At 43.6% G+C, this 19,646-nt stretch overlaps 1 protein-coding gene across 1 annotated transcript; it reads left to right on the top strand.

Moving 5' to 3' along the window:
* Positions 1-12,435: 12,435 nt before the first annotated feature.
* On the top strand, positions 12,436-15,327 carry LOC117849352 (uncharacterized). The gene is made up of 2 exons (XM_034730897.2): positions 12,436-13,314; positions 14,008-15,327. The coding sequence occupies exons 1-2, from the start codon at positions 12,436-12,438 to the stop codon at positions 15,325-15,327; spliced, it is 2,199 nt and encodes a 732-aa protein (XP_034586788.2).
* The last annotated feature ends 4,319 nt before the right edge of the window (positions 15,328-19,646 follow it).

Raw genomic sequence — 19,646 nt, forward strand, 5'->3', positions numbered from 1 at the left:
GCAACACAGTGACTGGGCAGTGTAGGTGAGAAGGTTGGAGAGCACGAGTAGTGGACTTCCTTGGGCATGAGGTTGACAAGCAAGAGGCTCGCACTTTTGGAGTTCTAATCTCCTGGGTCCGGCAAGAGTTCGCACAGTGCCTCGAGGAGGTAGATGAGGAGACAGTTGGGTACTACCGCAGGGCATGGATCCTACACCTGTTTGCCTACGTTCTCTTCCCCGACGCCACGGGTGACACTGCGTCGTGGATGTGGGTCCACTGCCTTACTGACTGGTACCAAGTGGGTCAGTACAGCTAGGGCTCTATAGTGTTGGGTTTTCTTTACCGGCAGCTTTGCGAGGCATGTCGTCAGACTTCGTCCTCAGCGTCACTTGGTGGATGCGTGTACCTGCTCTAGTTGTGGATGTGGGCTCGTCTCCCAGTTGGCCATCCCGAGGTTCTGGCTGGTCATGAGTGGTTCCCAGGTGAGCCTCCAAGTTGGCAGCCGACGTGGCGTACCTTTGGGACCAGGTTAGGGTTCAGCACGCGAGGCTAGAGCGGGCGTACATTGAGTTAACAAACGAGCTAGACATGCTCATGACGTCTAGGTAAGTAAATTTTTTCCCCATGCTAGTTTCAAATGGTTTAGTATAGCATTTAACATCTTGGTTGGACACGTTGCAGGTGTCGTGGGAGCCGTACGATGGAGGGGGGCACTTCCTTTTCAGTTGAGCAACATGTGTGGGTGTGACGACAACTTGTACAAGATGAGGTGGGATCTATGAAGACAATGTTCATGCGGCATAGGCGCTTCTGATTGAAGACGTACAAATACCGTAGGATAAAGGACTATTTTGATGGCACCAATGAGAATGACTTTGCTCCAAAATCGGCTACTGGTAAAATAGTATTTGAAATATGCAAGAAGGTCAAGTTCAAACTCAGTAAGAAGTCATTAGGTGATGTTGATAATTCAAAATGGGGGAAGGAAGTAGGCTAAAACTACAGACATTGTGGACGTGCTGTTTAAAAAGATGTCTATCTTTTTTAAGCATTTTCCATACTGGTGAGAGTTGGCAGTGCGCCATGCCATTGATGGGATGCATCTCCAGAAGAATGTGTTCGATAGCACCATTAGATTCTTCAACTTATTAGGCAAGGCAAAGAATGGACTAAAATGACATAAGTATCTGGTTGAAATCAAGCCAAAGCTTCACCCGCAAGAACTACCTAATGGTAGGCATTACCTACCCCGGCTAGCTACAACTTAACACTAGATGAGAGATTGACTATGTGCAAGTGGCTTGTGCGGGTTAAAAGTGCCGACCAGATTCTCATCAAACATCCGATCACTAGTCTCATTGAAGGACATGACACTTGCCGGCTATAACTCTCATGATTGCCATGTAATGATCATAGTTTTTCTCGCTATTGCAATCCGGGCTATCAAACAAGTATTTGTAAAGATAGTTATCACATGGATGTGTTACTTCTTCAACGTGATTTCGTAAAAAGTGATTGATTGTGTCGAGTTGGCTAGGCTTCAACTGTTTGTGTCGGAAACTCAGGTCCAACTCGAGATGTGCTTCCCTCCGTCCTTTTTCGATATCATGGAACATCTCCTGGTCCACATGGTCTAGCAAATAATTGAACTAGGACCTATGTACTTCCATGAGATGTGGACATACGCACAGTTCATGTCGACTCTTGATGGATACATGAGAAACAAGGCCTTTCTAGAGGGAAACATGATCAAGAGCTACCATACAGAAGAGAGTGTTGATTGCAGCATAGATTACATAAAAGATAAAAGAGCTATTGGTTCACCGGAATCTTGACACGAGGGCAGATTGTCCGGGAGAGGTACCATTGGAATGAAAAGATTCATAGATAAGGACAACCAGCAATTGGAGAAATCACATTCAAACATTCTACAACAGCTTGCAATAGTGGAGCCCTTCATCGAGCAACACCTAAATGAGATCCGTGGATAAAGTAATGGTTGCTCGAAGGATTGGATCATCAAAGGACAAAAATGGCATATCCCAACATGGTTGAAGGACCATGAGCAACTATTTCAAGGAAATTCCACTGAAGATGTAACACTGACCAGGTTGGCGTCTGGGCCATCAAGCAATGTCACCTCGTGGAAAGCATATGAAATTAATGGATACACATTTTATACCACTACAAAGGACAACAAAAGCGTGGCTTACTAAAACAGTGGTGTTCGCATAGAGGCAATTGATACATCTGGATAGAGCATAACTTACCATGGTTTCATAGAGGAAATATGAGAACTTGACTATGGAGAGAATATCCGGATCCCCCTCTTTTGGTGCCAATGGGTCAAACACCCAAATAGCGTTACAGATGATAATTATGGGTTGACACTTGCAGACCTAGCCAATGTAGGTTACAAAGATGACCCATGGGTACTCGCTGAGCGTGTCGCACATGTATTCTACATAACCGACCATATGAACGCAAAGAAGCACATTGCCGTCTCTGGAAAACAAAGGATCCTTGGAGTTGAAGGTGTAGTGGAAATTGAGGATTACAATCAGTATGAGGAATTGGACCTTTTCAAAGAACATGAACGAAGAATCAAGCATATTGAAGCAAGCATTGATAAATCCATAAAGCCATGCTTACATACCGACTGTGAAGGAAGAATTGTTAAAGAATAAATTAACATTTCCTTTCCCTTATGTTGTAATACTAATTAATATTCTTGGGACTTTATTAATGTGGATTAGACTTTATTATCTTGTAACTGACTGCCAGCATAAGAAAAAGGTAGGGGTACATCCATGCAACAATATAATAATAGTGCATAAGAAAAGGGTACTACAGTTCTGATAATAGTGCAAGTAATTACATCAATAATTAATGGTCCTAGAGAGAAAGTTCAAATGCATAAGAAAAGGGTAATGGTACAACCATGCATGTTACATATTTCATACTCCGGCTCGCCTCCTTAGATACGGAATATAGTTAAGGTCTCCAATGGTCCAGCCAAGAACTTCATCAAAATAAGTTAGAGCATGGATGAGTGCACTCTCCTTCGCTTCACATGGATGACCACATACACTACTATAAACGGAGAACATTGGAGATGTTAACTTGGCCTGTAGAAAGTCAGTTGAGCCTGAAACTTCAAATCTGGGGTGAACATCAGGTGTCCATCCATGTAAGTCAAATGAAACATTTTCATGACTTGATCCAGAATCGCACGAAGGCTCACTTCGGCAATGGTAGTACCATTTATATCCTACAAAAGATGATTAGAACATGATGAAATTTAAAAGATGTAACACTACTAAAGTTAAAAAAGAATGATTTACAAGTATGTTCCATACTATGTCATGAAGCCGAGAAAGCCTCTCAGTAGTCACAATCACATTATTTTCTCCCTCGTTGAGCCATCTAATTCAAAAATATGAAAAGTCTGGTATGGAGTACCCATGATATGCAAGCTCCTGTAGGCAGGCGTCCACGATTGTCTTACCCTAGATGGTGCTGTGCTACCCCATGTAGCAATTGAAACCGTCGGGATGGCCTGTCTCGGTGACAACAAGGTGAAATCTGGATGTCGAACAAGTACTTGAAAAGAGAGATGCGCTCTTTTCATATTTGGTCCACCTACTACGTCCTTGGTTTGAACCACAGGAGAAGTACCACCTAAAGCTTCAACAACAACTTTAAGCCATCTTATATAATTGATAAGCTGCATTGAAATAAATTTAGAATTTATTCATATGTAGTAGCAAAATCAATTAAAACAAAAAAAGAATATTACTATGTCGGGAATTGTTCCTTTGCTTCGATCACTGAATGGCAAGTCAATAGGGCCATGGAAGTGAAGTCCTAACCGACTAGCGGGAGTGTCATCGTGCCCGAAATGTCCCCTGCCACCTCCACGGCAGCCACCTCCACGACCACCACCACCACAGGGAAAAGAACTTCCACTTGCCATAATTTGCCCAAACTATCCACAAAGAAATTACAAAATGCTCAGAATAAAAGATTATCCAAAAGATTATCCAAAATGATGGAAGAAATTTACAATTGTTGGTTTAGATCTCATGAACATTGTTATAACTAATCATAACATATTTATTATCATTTCACAATTGCATGGAATAAAAATGGTAAAAGGTAACAACTTTTAATTTCTAACACAATCCCTATCTAAACAAAATTTACACTATCTATTTGAAAAAATAATAGTGGAAGAAAATAATTTAGAAACAATAATGCAAAACTTAGTTGAACAACATATACATGTCAATGATTTACACCACAAGACCCACTGTCAACTTATAGCAATTGCAATGTAAGTAAAATTCATATAAATCAATTTATAACAATTGCAATGTAAGTAAAATTCAAAAAAATCAATCTATAGCAATTGCAATGTAAGAAAAAATTTATATACATAACCACATATATGTGGATAGAATTTCAATCAAATATTCAGATCCACTTAAACGAAATGGAAAAAATTGGGAAAACAACATCAACCGGACGTGAGGAGGAGGACAGCGCTCGGTGGAGGACACGGTGCAGTCTCGATCGGTCATGGAGGGGAGGCAGCGTCATAGCAGCCGCGGAGGAGGACGGTGGTCAGGGAGGACGCAGCAGAGTCTTGGTCAGGTGGGGAGGGGAGGCGGTGTGGTGGCAGCCAGGGAAGAGGTGGACCAGCTGCGGTGGCGGACAAGGAGAGAAGGCAAGGGACGCGCGTGGCGGAATGAATCCGGCAGCCTGACGGCGTGTGTTGCAAAACCGCCAGGAGTTGAAAATTTTCGAGCCCTGCCGGCGGGCCTCCTTGGCGCCCGCCAGCACTGAGGTTTTTTTATTTTTTTCAACCAATTGAAATACTTGATAAATGATTTCAAAATCATTTCAAACTTTTACACATGAACATAAATATTATTTAGTGAATGTAAAAAATATAATTTTATACATAACACAAATGAGAATGAATAGTTAGTTCACTTGTAACTATAGGTTGAAACACCTCATGAGTCATAGGGTGATTATGACTTGCATATAGTTGGGAAAGATGTACTGTTACACTATCTCAAAATTGTTTTAATATTTTCTAACTCCCAGCAGTTTTGCAACACACGCCTCTCGTGGCCGCCGCTTCTCCCTGACCCGCCGCGCCTCCCTCCTCCCCACCATGACGTGATGCCATGACGCCACTCCTCCCCAAGCCGTGCCTCCTCCCTGACCATTGCTGCGCCGACCCTCACCGAGGCCGCCGCACCACTACCGGCCCTCCCCCACGCCCAAGGACCTCGGTTGGTTTTTTCTCATCCAAATAAAATAAGTTGATAAATGAGAACAATGCCAAAGAAAATGTAATAATAAATGTTGTGTTTAAATATTTATGGATTGCAATTTTCATGAGTAATAGAATTGTATAAGTTGTGAAATGAAGAGTTTGGTGTACAAATATGTATTGATATGCAGAAATTCATGAATAATAAATATGTTTGAATTTTGAAAGGAAATGTTTGGTGTACAAATATTTGTTGATATGCAGAAATTCATGAATAATAAATATGTTTGAATTATGAAAGGAAAAGTTTGGTGTACAAAAATGTATTGATATGCAGAAATTCATGAATAATAAATATGTTTGAATTGTGAAAGGAAAAGTTTGGTGTACAAATATTTGTTGATATGCAAAAATTCATGAATAATAAATATGTTTGAATTGTGAAAGGAAAAGTTTGGTGTACAAATATGTATTGATATGCATAAATTCATGAATAATTTTTAATTGCAAGTATTACAATTTTGTATATTAAGAGCGATGGACAACAATGACAACAATGCTAAATCCGCCGAGGAGGATTCTGATTCCGACGACGGTTGTGGATCGTATTCTACTCCACTTAAGTACAAACTAAGCCCACCTAGGACTCGCAGGCGTCTAGATCGACATGATCGTGAATACGATCCAACCGCGGATCATTAGGTACCCGCATGCACATTCATATACTAGCTAGTGATGCGTTTGTTGTTCACATGAAGATGATAAACTTCAACTATTATTTTCTCTATAGAACGATGACCAATCCTCAGTGCATTCCCCGCCGTGACGTCATAGAATATCTACTCTGCATGAAGGCGAGGTAGTTGCCTCTGCACCACAACTTTCAACTACAACTGCTTCCACTAGTAATCCGAAAAAGCAACGTGGGAAATGAAGCCAAAACCAGATCCCTGAAAAAAGTATTCTCGTAATAGAATTGCTTGGTGCCAAAGGTGAGCCCATATTACTTGAGGAGATAGCTGCTAGGTTTTAGAATATATGTGGAGCTATTGTCAGGGATAAATTGCAGACCTGTATCACAACTAGTAATTGGAAGGATGTGCCTACCACTACAAAAGAAGTATTGCGGGCCACATTGAAAGAAAAGTTCACTTTTCCTGAAGGTCAAGAGGAATTCGCAATAAAATTTGCTGAGGACCTCCTTGGGAGATGTTTTAGGAATTAGAGGTCTACTCTTAATAAAGAATATGTACAGAAAGGTAAGAATGCTAGGGAAGACTTCGATAGGATTCCTCAAAAAATGTGGGAAGAGTTCATACAACAGAAGAACATGCCGGAAGCAAAAGCCCTGAGCGAAGAAAATACCAAGAAGGCTATGAAAGCTGCCAAGAACCCCCATCACTTGGGTGCACCGGGGGGGGAGAGGGTACTCAGCCAAGATCGCTAAATGGAGGAGAGAGGAAGAAGAATGGAGGATAGCTTGTTTACTAGATTTGTTTGAAGGCTTAGATGAGCATAGCAGGAATTAGGTACTAGCTCGAATTCTCATAGTAACACCCGACGGCAAGGTTAAATTCAATCACCCAACAACAGATGAAATTTACACAAGGTTGGAACAGCTCGTCGAGGCACAAAAGAACGATCTTTTCAAGCCGGACAGAGAGAAACTGCAGAGCACTCTAAGCATGTTTGAGGGATGTCATCAACCTTGCATTGGGGTAAAGCAATCCAGAACGACCAAGCAAGCTATAGGAAGCACGACCGTTAAAAGAAAAACCTTGAAGAGAAGATGAGAGAAATCGCCAAGCAGGAGTTGATTGAGTTCTTCGCCAACCAGCAACTGCAAACAATGGCTGCCCGACAATATTCGATGTTCAATGACACGGTGAACCAACCATGCAGCTTTCCCACACAGGATTCATTGCTCCGAGTAGTGTTGGCCCCATTGGAAACGTGAGGTATCCCGTTGATGACATAAAAGTGGATACACCATGCAGGTTCATGATACCTTATGGAAGGAAACAAAATAAGTTTTGAGAGGTCGCAACTGGCATGGCAGTAATGGGTCATGTGTTCCCGAAGGAACCCCTGCCAAAATACGCCTGGGTGCAAGTTGTTATAGTGTTGGATGACTCGTGCGAGATTGACATCCCTACTGATGAGGGGATTGAGGTTTTCGATGACGCGATGAACTAGTACATATTGTGGCATCGACGAGATATCATTCTGAATAATGCATCGCTAGAAACCTCACGGCCGCGCCAAGATGTACCACTGCTACATTCAAATGTTGACACAGAGCAGCTGATGCAATCACATGAGCAGGTTTCTACCAATGAGGACGCATAGCCAATGCTATCACCTGTTCATGAAGGTGTCAATGAGGATGATTGGACACTACTCCAAGGCGATGAATGGGTAGATGATTTACAATCTTTTGATCCAACATCACCTTCGCCAGCATCTCCATCTCCCCAGAGGCCAGCAGTACCTCGTATGGTGAGCACATATGATCAAAAGGCTCCATCAACAGAAACTGACAAGTTTTTAAACGTATTGAAGAATAATGCTTGTGTCGGTGAGAAATCTGTAGCTTGTGGCGCCTCCCGCCAAAAGGAAAAGGATGAAAACTTCAATTTCTTTGTGTCAGATGAAGTCCCAAAGAATTATGAGCATGGAAAACCATTCTTGTATCAGTGGGATCTGCTGGATGGCCCGTAGGAACTGAATAAACTGCATGGATGGATCATGAAAGCAATGAAGCAAGGCATTTGAGCAATCACCGCGTGTGTCCCAACTAAGGTTTTCCTTAGCATTCTCGATTACCAGATTGTGATCGATTTCGAGGATTTGCACAAACTTTATCGTCGACAACACCTCAACGTGAATCTCATTACCATATGGTACTTGTAAGTCCACATGTATCACATACACGAGTTTTAAATACATACGTATATATTTTATATGTCAAGTACCTGAGCGACTACATATTCTACAGGATGCAATGGAGGGAGGAACAATTGAGGAATGGTAGGTTCAAGCAGTGTACCTAGACCCAGCATGAATTAGTGAGCCAGAGCACAAGTTCAAAATGACAGAAACAATTAAAGCACAAATGGAAGCAACACATACACAAGCGAAAAATGCTATAAAAGCGCAAGCCCACAAAGATGAAATGCACAAAGTGTCTGTATACATTGCAAGAGTATTGAGGAAAAATGGTGACAAGCATTGTATCATTGCTCCTTACAATTTTCAGTAAGCTAGGTACTTTTAATTACTATATATATACTTGGTGCTATTTAATGTTGTCTATAATATAAATTATTTTAATATAATGCAGGGACCACTGGATTTATCCAGATTTTACCCAAGAAAGGAGAAGCAGTGGTCCTCAACTCAGCCAGATTTAGCATAGATAGCTACAAGGAATTCATAGGCATTATACAAAAGTAAGACATTCCTTGGCAGTACTTAAATGCATATTGAGATTTTGTGCACCTAAGTTGTATTGCTAACTCTGTCTTCATACCCTCAAAGTGTGTACAACTTTAGATAATAAAAGGTGGGGAGCATGATGAAAAAAGGAAGAAAGCTATGAAAATAATATATCATAAATTTATAAGAACATAAAAACTTGGGTTTTTTCATATAATGTGGACTTGTTATTAATAACAACTCATCATTTTTTTATTTGATTGCAATGCCACATGCAAACTCCCGGTACTGCGCTATACGGATATTACGTGTGCGAGTTCCTCAGAAACAATGGGAGGTATCAGACGAACCCTAAAGATGTAGGTCTCTTGTATACTGCCATGTGCTAACTTCCTAATGGTAATACATCATAATATTCATTTACTATGTATACGTGTAGATGCTTAGGATCGACGTTCATGATGAGGCGCTTGAAAACCGTGTAGATGCTTAGGATCGACGTTCATGATGAGGCGCTTGAAAACCGTCAAATCGACAGCATTTGTAGGGACATGGCGAGGTACATCCAACGTGAGATTTGTCATGAGAATGGAGCATTCTTTGATAAAAATGGTTTGTTGATGGAGCATTCTTTTATGTAAAAAGTTGTCAAAACAACCAATGTGTATTCAACATTTTAAAAAAGCAGAATAGCTATTTTCATCCCTAAACTATGGCCCTAAGCTTAGTTTCATCCCTGAACTAACAAAACTACCATTCTAGTTCTCAAACTTTCGTAAGCGTTGCACGCGGAGGAGATGAACCACAACACTCCATTTTTTGTATGTTTATAGGAGCCCCATTCGCACTATCGTGTACACCATCTTAAAAGGAATCAAAGAACAAAAAAGAGAGAGCAGGCCGGGAGAAATAGAATCCGGAACAAAATAGAGACGATGCCGGGAGAGCGACATTGCAGGACAGGGCATCGATGTTGAGGACAATGGCATGGTGGTGCATCAACTGGGCATGTACAACCGGAACGACGGCCTGTCAGGCAGGAGCATTGCCAACATCGCTGGTACACCGTATCGGCCAATCGTTGGGCCATCACCACAACTTCAGGGTGGCATGTGACGACGACGTGAACAACCTCATTTATGCCGTCCTTCCAATAATAATGAATCATAGGTTATGTGGACATTTTTAATCTTAGGTTATGTGCATTTTTTTCTTTAGTCGGTTTATGGACTTTTTAATCTTAGGTCATGTGGACTTGAATAATATTGTGTTGCAATTTTGAATCTTCATGGTGCACTACGGGAAATGCTCATATCCATGACGAACACGAATCATCATAAAAATGGTCAAATCCGTCACAAAGAAACTTCCATGACAGTTTTATGATGAATTTGTATTCCTAGAAAAACAGAGCATCATGTTTTTTCCATCGTGACGAATAAAAAAAACATCTCATCATTGACAAAATAGCTTCTGTCATAGAACTGTTTCCGTTTTATGACTAAGCTCGTTTTTATTACAGAATTGCTACATCCACGTGCCATCGTCCACACTGACAAGTGACATGGCGTCAACCACAGTGGCGAATGATGTGTTAGGCGACATGCGTCGTACCACGGGCTGGCCATATGTAAGACATTGTAAGTCCACGCAGTGGCGGAGGCTAGAATGGAATCACGGTATGGCGAAGTCATATATCAATACGGTACACGATTCAAATTCAAAGTAATACGTAGACATGCAAGATGTAATGATCAGTCTAGTGCAATACATAATAGGGATTATTTAATATTCTAATAGATTACACCATCAATTCACCAAATCAAACAGGAAAATAGATGAAAAGTAATTCTGGAAATGATAGTGCGCCCCGTGGGGTGCACCCGCCGGCGTATTGTGACGGTGCGGTTGTGCACTAGGCCACCCGTGCTTGCGTAGCTCAGCGGCAGCGACCCTCCGGCCAGAGCTGCTTCTGTTACCTCTCTTGGACTCTCTCGACTTTGCTTCTGCGCCTCATGACCCCAAACACCCCTGCGCTTTGGCTTCTCTCTCTCTATCTCTCTACTAAACGTGCATTCATCGATGGCGCTATGGCAGCTGGTGGTCGATGCACAGCACATCACCTGGGGAAATCGCGGCAAAAACAAGGTATGACGAGCGCCGCACCCTGCGATCACGAGCCTCCGCCCCCCGAGTCCACGTGTCGAGACATGGTAAGTTCACGTGTTTGTATCAAATTCATCAACACATTCATATCCTACGTGTCCACATGTTACGGGAGCAAGCACCACTGTCGCGCAGCTGAAATTTCAGTGTAGATTAAAAAAGTGCATGCGGGCGCATATCACCAACACGAATCCTCGATAAATAGAGGTAAAACAAAATAAAGACATTAAAGGTTAGTAGTGCAGTGGTAAATCGAGCTGTTGCCTTGTTTTGTTTGGTCCTAGGTTCGAATTCGAACTCAGGACATAGCAATATTTTTTGCTCGCTTATTATGTACTAGGTCCACCGTTACACGTGGCAACCACAAAGACGGACCCACAGCCATTGCACCAAGGGGGTCAACAATCATACATGGCTGCCACGTTGACATGCTGGACCCGTAGCCTAAAAAATTTTCCGGAATATACATTGGATTAACGCCGTAAGCCGTAACACGTGACTTTTCTGCTTTTCGCTTCCATATCACACCGTTCTCCTTTGTGTCTTGTCTTTAATGCGCGAGCCCCCGTCTCTCTCCAGGCTCCACCACCCTCCTCCCTCCCCCCTCTCTGCACTCCAACCCACCACAGCCCTGCGGCCGGGCCACTCACTCGCCGTGCCCTTCCCCTCACCCCCGCTGCAGTGTCCTGCTCCGTGCTCCTCCCTCCCACAAACCGCCGCTGAATCTCACCGCTCTTCCCGTCCGGTGTCGGTTCTCTCTCGCTCCAGGCCGGGGGGCGCGTCCGTTACTCATCCGAGAGGCCACAGGGCTCCGCGTGGCCGGAGCCTGGGGGAAGCGGCGCCACCATCCCGGCGTGCATGGAGCCGAAGAAGGTTTGTCCGGCTGCCCTACTCCCTCCTATCTCGGAATCGTTCATGCTCTCGCTCGGGGCAACCGTGTCGTGTGTCTCAAATTTGCTAGGCTTGGTCTGGTGGAAGCTAGAGTTTCCTGTATTTGTGTGATGCAATTTTTTTCTGTGGTATTTATTTGTTCCTCTATTAGAATCTCTCTTGCATGGATGGAAATCGTGTAGCCCTGTGCAACTGTTTATGCCACAGCAAGACTTTGGGCTAATTCGTTTTAACCAGGAAAGTCTATTCCTTGCCTCAAAACATTAACCTGCCCCTCTCTTAATCCTGTGAGGTTGCATTGTTCTAGTCATCACAGATGCTTGAATAAGATTACTTAGGCACATCAGTCTTGCCATGTAGTAATGCTGGCACCTGTTACTTCTCTACTTCATGATCTGCTCATTGTCACTGCAGAACCTAAGTAACCTACCACTGTTGGATACTTTCTCGTTGCGTATAACATATTTCAATTCTGCAGCGATCATGCACCATAGGGATGCATGTAAGCCCATAGAATTCTAGAAAAAAGAGGAAAGTTCTCATGTGCATGCTTCAGCTGGTTCATCCGAAATACATGACCAGCCTAATACGCATGGTGCACATATTCTTGTATAATGTATATATTGTTTTAATGACTCTTCACAATTGTTTTTTTTTCCAATCGTGATAGATGGAGTCGGAGTCACTCAATCTTGAAGACAATGGTGACCACCAAACTTCTTCTTCAGAAGATTCCCTTGCTTCCGATGTGTTATATGATGACTCACCAGTACATCCAACTCCACGTATTGGAAGTGAGTACCAGGCAGAAATTCCCAATCTGGCTACAAAGGATGAGCGCCGTGAGCTCATGGCCAGTTCACTCAATGGCTCAACAACACATGGCTATGGTTACCCTATTGTGGTTGGTTTAGCTCTACCGATCATGTCGGCATCATCAAGCGAAGTCACTAAGAAGGAAGAGGAATTACAAATGCAATTTTTTTCAGAATCCGAAACAGGAGGCAGAAGCGGAGATATGCAAAATCAGGTGATCTTAACTTGTCCAATCAATAAAAACGCAGGCAAATGTGATCCAACATTCAAGGATCAACATACAGTGGTGCCTGCAGTTCAGACTGAATGTGACACTCATCAATCACATGATAAAATGGCTCCCTGCACCACTCAAGAAGGCTTGAACGTCCCCAATTATCCAGGGATGCAGAAGATAGCAGGAACCGAACAATTAAATCCTCTGCCTTATTCACATACTGCCCTTTGGACTGATCTTGAGGCAGGGCTGTTTCTCCTAGGGCTCTACCTTTTTGGGAAAAATCTCATCCTGCTGAGCATGTTTCTTGGCACGAAGACTGTTGGTGATGTGCTTTCATACTACTATGGGAAGTTCTACCAAAGTGATGCATATAAAAGATGGTCGGACTGTAGAAAGGCAAAAACTAGAAAACGCATTCTTGGGGAACGAATTTTTCAAGGACGGCGACAGAAGGAATTAATATCACGTCTGAAATCTAAAATTCCGAAAGAAGCTCATGATTCATTGACTCAGGTATGTTGCATTGGTACTGGACTACTGGTTGAAAAAGTTTGATTCTTTTGTCATTTCATTGTTCTTCATTGCACTGCTGGAGAATTCGCTATTAGTACCCCTAACATATCCCCAGTGCTGGAGAATTCGACACTGCTGGAGAATTCGACATTAAAATGATAGAATATGAAGTTGTCTCATGATATTTCAAAACTAAAAACATTCTCTTGATCTGGTCAGTCTGATCCTCGGTATTAAATTACTTTTCTTTTTGTTTTTCCTGTTACATAATATATATGACACCCTAAATATTCTGATTGTTCTATAAAAGTAAACACTTGTATGTCTCAATTCTCCCAGTATCACTTTCACATTTGATTTGCACCATTTTATATTTTTCAATTTCTGATTCCTCCCTTGCTAAACCTCTCCTTGCCTGATGAGGCTAGTGGAGCTGAGAATCGAAACTCACCCTTGTAATTTCTCTGTTTTGATCTCATTTTTTTTGTAAAATAAGTGTTTATTACTTGCTATCGCGTAAACAATGGGTACCCAGGATAAGTATACAACGCTTTTTTTTCCTATTAAAAGTTACAAATTTATTTTCCTAGTTTAGTTCCACAGAATAATCACTAACATGAGTGCTTCAGATATTTGTTTGCATTGCACTGTCATGCGTAGTCATTTGATTTCGATTGCTCCCACATGGTGCAGGTTTTCAAGTCTTTCAGTGACAGTCAAACATCTTTGAAGGAATTTGTCTTCGCTCTGAAATCCATCGTTGGAACAGAAGTTTTCGTGGAGGCGGTCGGGGTTGGTAAAGGGAAGGATGATTTGACTGAATTTGTTACGGACCAATCTAAACCCAATCAAGCTCTCACTGCTCCTAGTGGCAAAGATTGGTCGTCACTCGCTTTAGAAGATATAATTAAGTTATTAACTGATGATTCCAGAAAAGGTAAGGCAAGATCAAATGATATTTTCTGGGAAGCTGTCTGGCCTCGTTTGCTTGGAAAAGGGTGGCACTCAGAGCAGCCTAAGGATGTCAGGAAAGCTAAAAATTGCATTGTGTTTCTCGTGCCGGGTATAAAGAGGTTCTCTCGAAGTAAGCTCACTAAAGGCACTCATTATTTTGATTCTGTGAGCGATGTCCTAAAAAAGGTGGCAGCAGATCCTGTTCTTCTAGAGCTGGAGGCTGATGGGGTAGACCATGGTTTAGCTGCTGAGACAAATGGCAGTATCACAGATATGGAACTGAAGCAAGATAGTCCTTTAGATGGATATCAGGAGCTTCCTAAGTTCCCAATAGTTGATACCAGCTTAGTCGAAGGGGAAGAGCCCTTCAATGTGCTGGAGATGAGGAACTTACCTGCAGATGCAAAATTCAGCTTTGTCCCGACACACCATGCACCTAATATGGTGAGTTACAGTTCCTCCGAGGAGGAAGATGCCAGCAGTGACAGATTATCAGATGGCCAGGAAGAAGGTCGTGGAAGAGTTACAGCTGAGGTCCAGGAAATTGAAATGGTGACTGGTAATGGTCATTGTTCTTCCAATGGCAATGGCAACACATTTGATTCGACAGGCATCAAAACAGAACCTGAAAGGCGCAAGTATTTGTCCCCAGTGTCAAAGCGCAGAAGATTAACCGAAAGTAACAGTGGCATGAAGGCTGATGGAGGAGCTCCCTCCATTTGGAACAGCAACATGTGCCGTGATCCTTCCGAGGCAACAGGAAGTCCTGTCACTGTTAGCCAGCAACCTGAGCCTGCTGCTTTGGAGGCGAATCCTCGGAGGCATGGAACCAGAAACAGGCCTCCCACCGCAAGAGCTCTAGAAGCTATTGCTTTTGGACTTCTTGGAACCGGGAAGGGGAAGAAGGGTGACCTGAAGAACATGGCAAGGAACCGGCCTTCTCAGCCAGCTCGCAAAGCCGACACCAAAGATCATGTTCCTACAGCTTCCAGTGGTGGCACAGAGTCCAGTGATTGGAATGTGAAGGCAATAAAGGGCGCCGAGTCGATGTTCAAGTAACCAGCAACTGCCGGTGCACACCATGCCATCGTCTAATGTTGTTTACCATGCAGGAGGGCCCTGAAAAAGAGTGCATCGTCACCTTTTGTGCGAGACCCATCCTTAGTTTCTTTTTTTTGTTTTGGTTTAGAGTCGTGATGCCTGTCAAGGCTGCAAAACCAACTTGTACTGGAGAGACAGGAGGGAGAGATGTCATTTTGGCGGATTCAGTTAATATGCGGTTTATCGGGATTAATCTTTTGGTTGGTACATTGTTGGGAGCAGACAGCACCAAATTAGTTTTTTTTTCATCAGCAAACACCTCCTCGATCAGAAATGCATCCTCAGTTGTAGGATCGCCCGCGGGACGTATCCGGACCGCACATTTTATCTGGGGATGCGGAGTTGGGACCAGATTGCATGCGGCTCGGGATGTTTTTTTATTCAAATCGAATCTGACCAACTTTTGCCTCGCCATTCCTCCGCAGGACAAATTTTTTGCCTCGTCCATGCACGCCTGGAGCTGAAAAACTTCCCTCCATATTACTATCCAAATGTCTTTGGCAAATATCCACGTACGCGCCTTTGGCGTATCCCGGAACAGCTCAGGGCTTCCACATCGCCTGATAAGCTCAGCAGTCACTTGTAGAAGTAGATTTTTGGCTTTGCTCTTCTACTTTTCTTTAGATAAAGGAATAGTTCAATATTCCGGCCTCTACATCACAATATAATATATCCAGCATTCATTATAGAAGGAATTATAAATGGATAAATAGCAAAAATCAAGGTAAGATCTTATAGGCAAAGCCTATTACTAAACCACCACCCGTTCTTTATGAAAATCTCTATTACCGTGGTCTCCAATGCTCGACAAGCTTCTGGTATAGTGTGACCATCTACTAAGAGCATCACCAAAATTAGGTGACTTCCCGCAGGATGTGTGAGCACATACATGGTTCAATATACTAACAACCGACCTGTGACAGAAAAGAAAAAAAGAAAACCCAACGCCGTGTGTTAGTTCAAGAATTCTATCCCTGAGATCAAAAAAGAATTCTAAGCCCCATTGGGAATTTCTTTTATTTTTCCATGTTGCAACATATTTATTTCTATGCTTCAGCTTGAGATTTGAAATGTTGCAACAAACAGTAATGTGGTTGCGTATGATCTGTGGCGTGCAATGAGTGATTTGGTCGAGAGTGTTTTTCCCCTTCAGCTAATGTTGCAATTGTTATTTGGTGGTGTTGCGATACGACATTTTCAGTGTTTCAACGCTTTTCTTGATCGATGTTGCATGAAACATATATGTTTTGGTGGGATTTTTTTCTCTAAAACTGATTGGATATAATGTGCCAGTTTTTAGAATAATTTTTGATGTTGCAAATATTGATCAGTGATGTTACGGCTTCACATTTCTGATGTTGTGGACTAACGTGATGTTGGTATGCCCACCGTCGGATGGAACACCTCCCATTGGACATCTAGGTGCCAGCTAAGCCCGAAGAAAAGAAAGAAAAACCGACGCAGTGTGTTTTCTTGTATTTTACTTTGTTGTAACATTTTATTCATTTGAACTATTCTCTCTATGCTCTCGAAGATGGCAATTTCTAATTTTTCAAAATAAAAAGAAAACAAACAAGGGTAAGAAAGACTATTCCCACCAAATCATATAATTTCTAGAGTTGGAGTCGTGCCGTTAGCTAAACATGTTAACCAACTCCATATTTTTTTGGAGTTAGTGGAATAAAGCTGTAAAAAGGTGGAGTTGGTGGAGTGGAGCTATTTTTTCGGAGCGGGGCAGTTCCAAACATGCCCTAAACCAACCACAATAGGGTAACCATAGCCATGTGATGTGGAGGCCTTGAATGAACCGGCCATGAGCTCACGGTGCTCACCCTCTATAGCCAGATTGGGGAATTCTGCTGGTACTTACTTCCAATGCGCTCCGATGGCCTTGTTGCATGATCACCATCGGTGTAAAAGTCTGCAACAAGAGCTTCACTTGAGGGAGCTTCAGAAGCATGCACATGAGAAGTTTCTTCCTCTTTCCAGAATTCTATGAGCTTACATGCATCGCTATGGTGCATAATATAATCGCTGTAGAATTGAAAAATGTAATACGCAACAAGAAAGTTACTTAGATTTTGCAGTGACGACAATGAGCAGATAAAGTAGTGATGTAACAGGTACCAGCATTAGTACATGGGATGACTGATGCAACTGTGTCTAGGTAAATGTAATCTTATTCAAGCATCTCTGATGACTAGAACAACCTCACAGGAATATCTCGAATGCAAGATCACTACTAGAATCGTAACAATGCCCAAGCGTTCATAAACAATCGGCCACTGCCTAATACGCTCGGAAATAACAATAGCCTACTATGAACCGTCGGCAACTTCCCCTCGGCCACTCTTTCACTACCGGAAAGCTAAAAATTGCCGAGTGTTTTTTCTTTGCCGAGTGTTTTTTTTTCAAACACTCAGCAAACAAGCTCTTTGCCGAGTGCCAAGCTAAAAACACTCGGCAAAGAAAAAACACTCGGCAAATCGAATCTTTGCCGAGTGTCAAGAAAAAAACACTCGGCAAACCCCACTCTTTGCCGAGTGTCAAAAAAAACACTCGGCAAAGAGGGGGCTTTGCCGAGTGTCAAAAAAGACACTCGGCAAAGAGGGGGGTTTGCCGAGTGTTTTTTTTGACACTCGGCAAAAAAATAACTTTTTTCCTCTTTTCACCTTGAAATTTTTTCTACTGCCCACGTACAACATGTGGTACCTCATATTAAAATTTGGTATATTTTTTGATTTGTTTGCTTCATTTAATTAATTAATTGCATTTCAAGAGAATTTTTTGTATAAGTCAAATTTGAACTGCAAGTGATTCAAATTATAAAATAAAATGAGTAGAAAAATGATATTTATGTTATTTAGCCCAGTTTGAGGCCTTACCCATGAAATGAAAAGAAATTTCAAACATCTTGTTCAGGAAACATAACCACAAACATGTGATCGAATGATTTTTAAATTCTAAAAAAGGCAAACAAAGTCGGAAAATCATGAGATTTGTTATGATGTGATGATATCATACGTGGAGGTTGTGGTAAAAAATTGAGAAGGTTTTGCACATTATATCACGTACGATATTTACAAACCGAAGTATCTCCGAAGAAGAATAGTAGCGTTGAGAAGAATTCCATTAGACTTAGAGTCAAAGTGACGGTCGAGATTTGATTTGACCACAAAACTTTTTTTATATGCAATAGAGAACATATATTGTTTCATGTGTCATTTTGCTAATTTTTTCAAACTGTTGGATATTTTAAATAATGTATTAAAGGTAATTATAGAATTTTTGCCCAGTGTTTTTCTTTTCACACTCAGCAAAAAAAAATTTCTTTTTCTTTGCCGAGTGTCCCACGTGGGACACTCGGCAAACGTAAAAACCAACTATTTTACCCCGTCCCCCCGGCCCCCCGACCCAGCACCCCCTCCAACGCCCCCCCGACGCCCCCCTCCTCTTCCTCCGCACAACACCGCCCCCCACCTCCTTCTCCCCGCCGCCGGCTAGCCGCCACTGCCGCCCCTTCCCTCCCTCCCTCTCCCTCTTTTGCTGGCGCCCCTCCCCCTCCTCTCCCCTCCTCCCTCCCCGGCGACGGCGTGGCCTGCCCCTCCCGGCCGGATCCGGCTGCGGCGCGGCCCCTCCCGGCTGGATCCGGCTGCGGCGCGGCCCCTCCCAGCCGTATCCGGCGGCGGCGCGGCCCCTCCCGTCCCGATCCGATGGCGGCGCGGCCGCCCCTCCTTCCCCCGGCGAGGCCCCCTCCCCTTCCCCCGCCGAGGCCCCCTCCCCTTCTCTCCGGCAGCGGCGCGGCCACCCCTCCTTCCCCGTCGAGGCCCCCTCTCCTTCTTTCTGGCGGTGGCCCCTCCCCTCCTAGCTGGATGTGGCGGCGTGGCGGGTGGCAGCAGGAGGCGAGGGGGCGTGGTGGCGGGCGGCGTGGTGGCGGGCGGCAGGAGGCAAGGCGGCGTGCGGGCAGGAGGCAGCGGGTGAGGCAGCGTGGTGGCGGGCGGCAAGAGGTGAGGCGGCGTGTGGGCAGGAGGCGAGGCGGCGTGGTGGCGGGCGGCAGCAGGCGAGGCGCCGTGGTGGTGGGCGGCAGCAGGCGAGGCGCCGTGGTGGTGGGCGGCAACGGGCGAGGCGGCGTGGTGGCGGGCGGCAGCAGGCGAGGCGGCGTGGTGGCCAGCGTGGCAGCCGGTGGCGGCGTGGTGGCCGTGGCCGGCGGCCGGTGTTCTTGTTTTTTTTATATTTTTTTCAAAAATGTTTGTCGAGTGCTTTTTGACACTCGGCAA

This window comes from Setaria viridis, chromosome 3 (assembly GCF_005286985.2).
Source record: "Setaria viridis chromosome 3, Setaria_viridis_v4.0, whole genome shotgun sequence".
In the NCBI taxonomy this organism is placed as follows: domain Eukaryota; kingdom Viridiplantae; phylum Streptophyta; class Magnoliopsida; order Poales; family Poaceae; genus Setaria; species Setaria viridis.

Excerpts from the sequence above, each read along its gene's own strand:
- LOC117849352 (XM_034730897.2), top strand. The coding sequence starts at position 12,436 with ATGGAGTCGGAGTCACTCAATCTTGAAGACAATGGTGACCACCAAACT. Across the intron at positions 13,315-14,007 it reads CTCATGATTCATTGACTCAG|GTTTTCAAGTCTTTCAGTGA; the intron begins GTATGTTGCATT and ends CACATGGTGCAG.